Source organism: Camelina sativa, chromosome 10, assembly GCF_000633955.1.
Source record: "Camelina sativa cultivar DH55 chromosome 10, Cs, whole genome shotgun sequence".
NCBI lineage: Eukaryota > Viridiplantae > Streptophyta > Magnoliopsida > Brassicales > Brassicaceae > Camelina > Camelina sativa.
Genome location: NC_025694.1, coordinates 2,651,319 through 2,660,504, shown reverse-complemented (window position 1 = coordinate 2,660,504; position 9,186 = coordinate 2,651,319). Strand labels below are relative to the sequence as shown.

Sequence of the window (9,186 nt, the reverse complement as noted above, 5' to 3'; positions counted from 1 at the left end):
TTTTTTTTTTTTTGGAGAGAGGAGCCCTCAGTTTTTTTTTTATTATTTTTGATTTTTGATTTTGGTCATGAGATTATTATTTTTTGTATTTATCTTTTGGCTATTTTCAAAAATTGTATATTCAGCTTTCTGGATTTTATAACTGAGGAATAATAATAATAATAAAATTTCTATTGCTATGTTTTTATTTTCTTATTGGTTTAAAAAAAACGGTTCGTCCATAATATATGTAGTTCTTGTTGCCGAATTATTCGGTTAAAATGATTATGAACGTAATATAATTTTGCAAGTTACGGCTACTATATGATTATACAAAAAATTTCAGAATTATCGTAGAGTAACATTACAGATTTGAACAAAACAGTAAACATCCGAATTGATACGAGAGTAACAAAGTAAGTAATCTTAGAAATTAAAGACAAAATCAAGTTACACAAAAAAAAAATCATTGAATACAAACAATGGTATTATTATATCTACCACATGATAAGTTATTGATACAACGTATGACATATATGCTAAGATATCGTGATATTTGTTGAGTATATGAGGAAATCGATTTTTTTTTATTAACATCATACTGGCAAATGGCAATACACACAAACAAATGTCTTCAACTTTTTCCATTTCTTATATAAATTCATGTTTTGTAGATTTCTATGCAATTTTTTAATGAAATTATCAAACATACCATAAATAATGTATAAATATACTAGTGTAATGTTGTAAAAATAATAAATAAAATAAAGTGATATCTTTGGTCATTTAAGTTTTAGAATATCAATAATAATTTATGTAAGATTCTGAATGTACTTTTACTTGTGAAAAAGGAGGTCTCTAGATTATTTTCCACATATATTAAGATTTGAGAGTCTCTCTCTCTCTCTCTCTCTCTCAAACTTAATTGACCAAACAATGAAACCAACGTTATCTAATTTCATTGGTACGGTGTACGTGGTACCTCCACCAAATCATCCCACCTAAATTATACGCCTGATTTAACAGTTAGATAATCTTCCCACTTGGATTTTCCCCACCTTCTAAGTAAATAAACATACATATATGGCTTTAGTAGGATCTAATTAAGAAAATATTTACACAATACCATATATATATATATATATATATACATCTTTGGTCCCAACATTCTAATATATATCACATTCTAAAATATATATCTACGTATAAAGATCATATCGAATAAGTTTGTCGTTGTGGATTGAAACATGCATCCTTTTTTTGTGACGATCGATGATATGTGTTTATGTTTACTAATATTGATTATGGTTAATACAAATGATTTAGGGCAAGTAGCCGGACTGAATCCCATGATCTCCCGGCATATCCCCAAGAAGTTGTAACATTTTTCTTTGCATATATAAGCTCATTATTTTGTGAAGTTTTAACATTTTCAATGATCTAAAAGCGATTTCTTTAAAGACTGTTTCTTCATAATGACCTTTTTGTTTCATTAGAAAAGAGTGTTTGAATCTCCGAGTAATCACAGATATTAACCAAATAATATTCATCAAAAATAGTTGACAGATTGATATTGTGCTTTTACTAGACAAGAAAATCTTGGTAAATCATATTTGCTTTTGCGTGAGTATTCATCAAAGCACTAACAAAATGATTTTAGTATTGACTGTTTTATCATTATTAGACTTTAGTTAACGATCATACGAATAAATCATTTTTCGAGGGTTTATGAGTACGTAGAACTGTTCTGGTCCTGCCAAGATTCGTAAAATATGGATCCGATTAAACCAGATCCTGATTTTTTTCCCAAATCCTAGAAATCGGTCAAGGCCAGACAAAAATGAAAATCTAAACATCGGAGATTAATATTTAGAACCTGCATCAATTAAATAAAAAATAGTGGAGACCTAACAAGTTGAACCGACAATTAAGGTTACTGTATGGACCTAACTCTTCTAATCAATAAACCCAAACCGAATTAAAAGTCGATAGTTACATTAAGGGAGTTACTATTTCCTGAACAAGTTGAACTCCGACGTTTCGTAACCTACTAAAAGTAAGACACTATTTGCTGTAAGTCGTTCGTTGCTTAGTATGTGTCGTCACAATCCTTCTAAAAAATTATCATGCTTTTACTTTTGGAAAAGTGCTTACGAGAGATCATAGTGTCTGCTAAATTATTAATTAACAGATTACATTTGTTGCTTTGTTAATTACAACTTGCAACTAATTAATGTAATCTAAACCTTAAAAATAAACTCTTATTATGTTTGCATTGCTATCGTTTTGTGAAAGTATTTTCAATATGGAGTGTACGTATAATAAGTTTTTTCTTTTTTAAAACAAAAAAACAAAACATGATCTCGGTTTTTATTATCCGACTAATCTTTCTAAAATGAATGTAGTCATCGAGTAATTCACGTATCGAGTTTTCTAATGGACTTAAAGAAGTATAACACTATATCGATCGATTAGCAAATTAATTGATTTACTATACGCTTGGAAAATAATAATTTTGGTTTAAATTTACAAGACAACTCCATTTACGTAGAAACGACTAAACCTTGGTTTTAGAATCTTGTTTGTTGTTCTTAAATTTTATACTGTATTAAATTAATCAGCGTATTTGTGCATTAATTAAGTTGTTAAAACCAACGGAGCTTGAAATGCGTGATAAATCGTGCATCAAAATTCGAAATTAACGACTATTCAACAGAGATCCAAACAAAGAATTGTACAGTCGTTATAACGATTTAATATTTGGGGGCATGGGGAGGCCTAACCTTTTTCCCGATCAATTAGATAAATGTTTTGATTACAGCTTTAAATAATTGTACGGAACAGAGAAAAGCCGTAGAAGAATGAAACGTTTGATTGCGCATGCAGTTCATGTATATACATCTATACATATATAATGCTGACTCTAAGGAATGATTAAGAGACGCAATATTTGGCAACAGCTCAATATTATTTGTAAAGTCTTCTTTTGATATACAACAACTTCCATTACCACCATGCATGAGTCATTTTCTTTGCTTTATACCGTTGTATGTTTTATATAAATGGGTAATTATCTTATGTCTTCTTTCCTTTATAGTACTATTATAATGCTTATATGAATATTATATTATTAATAAGTAGATATTTCAAAAAATGGATTTCATGTTTCAAATCTGTAGCTTTTATATATCTAGTTGATAAAAAGAAGTCAGCGCTTTTTTGGTTGAGTAATGAATCAGCTTTCACTAGTACATATGGTAATATATAACAACAAAATTAGTTAGAGTTTTGGTATAAAAAATGTATCCCAAAGAAGCTTTAGTAGAGACTAGCATTCTGATTAAGTATTAATTGGTGATTGATAATTTAGTTACAGTTTACAAATTGTACTTGTATACTGTGGTAAGAGAGCATAGTTATTAAAAATTCGAAAAATCCCAAATTAATGTCACGTTAAAATAAACAGTGCATGTACAGTTGATATTAAATAAGCTGAAATGAAAATTGCAGATGCCGAAACATGCATTACAATTTACAATCAAAGTATTAATAAATAATCTACTATATATTAATGGTGAGAAACTAGTACTTATATATTTACTGTTAGGTGATTAGTGCGGTCAGTATGAATTAAAGTACTACTACTATAAAACATGCATTATGCAGTCAAAGTAGTGAATAGTAATAAATAATATTGGTGAGACAGTAGTTGTTATATAGTTACTGTGACTATATGTGCAAGTTTCTTCTCGAATAAAAATACTATTGAATTAGCGCTTAGGCCCCCTGCACATATTAAAACTTCTTTTAAAATATTGGTGATTTGGTGGCCTAATTTTCGTCCCAAGCACCCGTTAAACATGAACGAACGGTGACAAGAATATGCCGAACGTTCCGAACAAATGAATCTTATCTTAGTAACCATTTTTCTCCAAACGAATGTAGAAAACGCCTTATCTGGTTCCGTACGAGATATAAAGTACCCCACATTCTCTGACATACCCATGTTCAAGCATGCACTCTCAAAAGGTTATGTAACCATTGATATGATTTGACATAAAATCTTCCTTCTTTAAGAACACTAATGATTTAGCTATTACAGAGAAATTTAGTCTTAAATTAAATTTATTGATTAGGTTTTACAAGCAAGTTAAGTCCAAAGTTTTTTTTTTTCTTTTGAACAAACAGTCCCAAGTTAATTACCTTTTTTTAGTGCTTAACATGTCTCTCAAAATACCTAATTTTTGTAGGAGGTAAATGACAAAAAACATTGCACAAGAATCAATAGAAATTATTAGAAACAAATGGAGGAATACTTTTTTCTTGCATTGAATAACTTCTCTCACAGAATCAAGATCTGTGAGGAAAACATTACAAACTTTTCTTTACAGATCTAACCCCATAGAATCTATATCTCATATGGGTTTCTCTCTCTTGTTAGACGAGTCAATTAACTCGTAAAAAAAACCCTAGATGGGTTTTAAAATAGAGGAAAAAAAAAATTACTCAGAAAAGAGAAGAGATGCGCTTTTTCTTCTTCTTTTTAACCATCTTCTTCTGCTTATTCTTCAAATGATGTAACTTAAAATATCATCGGATCATGGAGGTTAGGGTTTGAAACGCGAGTTCATCACATGGAATGGTGAGACCCATGTCGTGATCGAACCCAAATTCTTCCTCGGCTCGTCGTAAGAGAGATTGGAACTCAGGATGAGTCAAAAAGGAGATTGGGACAATGTATCTGCTTCTGTTCTCTCCGACATAGACAGGGAAATGACCCTTTGGTACATCGAGTGGAAGGCAGTCTTCATCGTACCCTCCTCCGTTCTTCTTCCCTAAGCTTGAGCATCTCTTCAGAATCTGCTTCAGCATTGCTGTTTGTGTGAGTTTTGACGTTTTCTTTATTATAGCCATTTGTTTTGGTTTCTTGAGAGATGAAAGCTTTTGGTTGTGTTTGGAGAGAGAGGGAGAGAGTTATGGAGAAGGAGGTGGGTGGATATTGAGGAGTTGAGGACTATATATTTATAAATAAAGATTTTGTACGTCTATATGTGTTTCTACATATATGTGTGGGTAGAGAGAGAGAGAGAGAGAGAGAGAGAGAGAGAGAGAGAGAGAGAGAGAGACGAAGACATGTGCTTATGTGTGTGGAAGGAGAAGGTGGGAGCCAAAATGGTAAAGGCCAGCTGAGGATTTAATTTCGTTGTTGGTCCTCTCTGTGACATTGTGGCCCCTTCTGATCTCCTGGTCCTTACCAAGATACATCATAAATATTATATCCTGTTTCTTTCCTATTCCCTCTTTTAGTTTTAAATTTTTAATATTCACTTCTCAAACACGTATGTGACTACTTGACCAAAAATTATCGGCAAGCAAAAACAGTCACTAATATATACAGTATATTTTTTTCTAAACTCAATACTTTATACGCTATAAGTGATAACAACCCTTCTAATTCCGTTATTTTCATCTCGAAAGATAATGAGAATAGTTATCTTCTACATCTTTATGCTAAACTGAATCATTTCAAGATTTATAAAGTAATTATATATGCTGATATATATATATCGATTCCATCTTGAGTATCTGAATTACGAGGATTTCGTAAATGAAGTAGACATGAAATGTAACTGGCCGCCGAATTGGGATTGCAAGGAGCTGACGGGGACGGTGGGATTTGATATAGCTCCTCGACCAGTTCGTTTGTGCTTTGATATTGCAAATATCTTTAACGGTAATGGAATTAGCTTGAATGCTTGATCGACCTAGTGTGTTGCACAAAAATAGAAAATTTGGAAAAAAATATTCTCCTAAATCCGATTTTTCCCAAAGAAGAAAAATAATATGGAATAAAAGATTCTTCTAATCAAAAGTAATGTTTGCTTTAACTACTATATACAGTCAGTAGTGCTCAATTTTTAATATAATAGAAATACAGTTATCAAACTCCCAAAATTGAATGGCAGAAGAAAAAAATGCACACATGTCTTCTCTCTCTCTGTTGAGAGGTGTCATCGAAGAGCGTAAATCACGGACTTTGGAAAGAGTAATGGTACTGAAGAGTACAAAGCAGAAGAAGAGTGTTTGGAGTGTTGTTAAAATGTGGTTCGAGAGAGTGTGCCTGTGACACTTTCAAACAAAATTTCTTTTTCTTTTTTATTGCAGACACCCATGTGCATCTCCTCATACTGTATTCTCTTATTTTCTCTCTTTTTTTTTCATTTATTAACTTCTGCGTTTCTGATCGTTTTTCTTTTCCAACGGTTGGTTGCAGTTAATTATCGGCCTTCTCTTTTCCAACAAATACTAGTATTTTTTTTTTCTGAATTAAAAACGCGTCTTAGGACACACAAAAAGATGAAAACAGGTCTGAGTCACCATTTGAAGACTTGAAGTGAGTTCCCTTAGCAGCATGATGCCGAATTGGGTCTCAAGTACAGTTATGCACTTATGCTGCCGACGTTTGATAAAACGGAAATACTCATTTGCAATGGATTTTTTTTTTTTTTTTTTTTTTTTTTTTTTTTTTTTTTTTTTTTTTNAATTTAAATTGATCGCCAAAAAATAGGTTCAGAAAAGGGTATAAATTTGGATCCAAATTTTAACCAATAGGAAACGATCACTATTTACTTTCACTTGCTACAAAGCTCACTATGATGAGTTTACAATTGAAATTCGATTTGCATAAAAATGTAACGTTTCAAAATAAAAATGAATATAAATCTTAAAATATATACTTTTAATATTTGAAATTCTAAAATAATAATCCTAGATCAATCTAGAAACCCTTTAAGTATAGTCTGGCTTTTTCCCAATAACCAAGAACCTGACTTCTCCCACCAAGAGCGTGACTGCACTTTTTCCATGGCTTTTTAAACTAGATGAGAAAAGTTGGGTTTTTTAGTAAACCACTTTTCTTAGAAGTGAGGTAAGGAGGTAACTAACACTGACAATACTTTTAAGAGATGTCTCATTGTAACCATATATTGTACGAAAGAGTAAACCAAAATGCTTGTTTCACAAAGGGTTAGTTTATTACATAGCCAAATATTGCAAATTTTTTTTGATAAAACAACGTGGATATGGAAAAAAAAATATATTTGGATTTTAAACGTAGTTGTGTGATATCATGTAAAGTAAGGCATATCTAATAAAATAAAATATAAAATTTGTTCCAAATATCCATAAAAATCTTGAATTTGTTTTAAGTTAAAACATGTGTGAAATTAACACCCATTCATTTATAATTATGCTATCACATTATTCCTACAAATAAACATCTAGAATTTGATTATCTAGTGCATATAACTTAGAAGATAAATTTCGTAGATATCTAAGATTTGGCAGTGTTATATGAATCAGGTCTGCACACTCTTGAGTGAAAGAAAATCTTCAGACTATTATTCTAAGATACGCAGTACACTTTTCTACTCATTCTCGATATATACAATCTTTGACTGAAATATAAAACTAAAATTGAAAAATTATCGTCAATAGTAAAAGTATACTCAAATATGCATGAAAAACAAAAGATTGATTCACAGTCAGTAAGATTCTCATCGGTGAGTTTCTAAAAATTAGAATATTAATATTTTAGTATTAAGATGTCAGTAAGCTATTTTAGTATTAAGAGGTTTAGCTATTTTTCTGTTTATAGATGAGAAGTTGATGTTCTTAGGCAGATAAATAATCAAAATATCATCTTGAACACGAGTAAGGTATTATGTGAAGACGAATTTCACAAAATATATTTTCCATAGACGATGGGATTGGTTTAGTCACAAAACTTCGAAAGTTAGATAGTCATAATCGTTTGACAAAAAGAAAAGAAAATATAGTCACAATCTAAAATTGAATTAATTATTTAAAGCAAACATGGTTTTGTCTTAAACAATCCCATATGCAATGGTCTTGGGAACTACGGCCCATGCGTTAGGGAGCCACCTATGTTTCTTAAGTCCTAATCATCCTTGTCCTAATCGACTTGTATATTAAAATATTTGAACCATTCTTTTTTGATAATTAAACGTATTAAAATATCGTACCTTTTTTAATTAAAATTTATGTATGGTTAATAGTATAAAACTAATGATGTAAATAAACTTATATTTTCATAAAACACTGGATTACTACTACTAGGTTGATTCTCGTATTCTTTCATATGGTATAATGTATGATGTATCCAGTCTTATCGTAATTAACGAGTAATGATAGTACCGGTTTTTTAACAATTTATTAGGATAAGCGATTACAGAATGTCCACCATCACCGTAAGTTAGTAACGTAGATGGTCATAAATCTTACACTAACAGATTTCTGTTTTTTTTCTTCCAAAATTTAATGACATATTCTGCATTATTTACTTTGTTTGTAATTGATTTGTTTTCTTACTTTAAATCTCTGAAAACATAGCTAGGAACGTAACGATCCCCCAAACCAATTTCCCAATTGTACATTAGATTTAGGGGTATACATTTACGTAATACATCATCTCCCAACCTTATCTTAGGTGGTGGTATTATATGTATAAAGAGATATACGAGATTAAAAAAGGTAAGAAAGTTGCAAAGGTGGTCCAAGGGAAACATCATGACTTATCTCTTATGGTAGCAGCATATGTGTATTCCTATAGATGTTTTTACTGTTTTGTCTTTTTAGGTGTTGTCATTTTGTCTTATAGATTCTGTTTAACATGCTTCAGTTAAAACTACCACGGCATGTGGCCAGGGTTGGCCTTGAGTTTTGGGGTCGAAGACGGAAATAGTGATTTATTTTCATTTTAAAATATAATTTTATCATCAAGTTAATTACAATTCTAATTTAATTCATTATAAAAATAAAACAGAAATATTGACCGTTATACTTACTAAATGTTTGTCTTTGAACTGAGGCCCGAAAATTTAACAATATAAGAGGGGGTTTGACGCCATTGCCTCAAATTTTGTTACATAAACACGACTTTGCATGTGGCACTGACCCGGAATGCCGGTTGTCCATAAAATGAAGATTTCTTTTTTTTTTTTTTAGTAATGAGAAAAATGAAGATACTTGAACGTTGAATGACAAGAAATGTCACGAATGACCAAATATGGCGTGTGGTTTTGAGTTTCTTCTCATTTCTTCAGAAATTTACTTTATGTTGTAACCTGTCCGCCGTGCCATATTTATTCTAAGACCTACAGTTGCTATGTGGATTCAGCAGTACTG

The 9,186-nt window shown here is 31.0% G+C and overlaps 1 protein-coding gene across 1 annotated transcript; it reads right to left on the bottom strand.

Annotated features, from left to right (window-relative positions):
• Positions 4,285-5,006, bottom strand: LOC104716656 (auxin-induced protein 15A-like). Its single transcript, XM_010434075.2, has one exon. It carries the CDS (start codon positions 4,891-4,893, stop codon positions 4,570-4,572), a length of 324 nt encoding a protein of 107 aa, XP_010432377.1. The 5' UTR covers positions 4,894-5,006; the 3' UTR covers positions 4,285-4,569.

Coding starts and splice junctions, on each gene's coding strand:
- LOC104716656 (XM_010434075.2), bottom strand. CDS start 4,893: ATGGCTATAATAAAGAAAACGTCAAAACTCACACAAACAGCAATGCTG.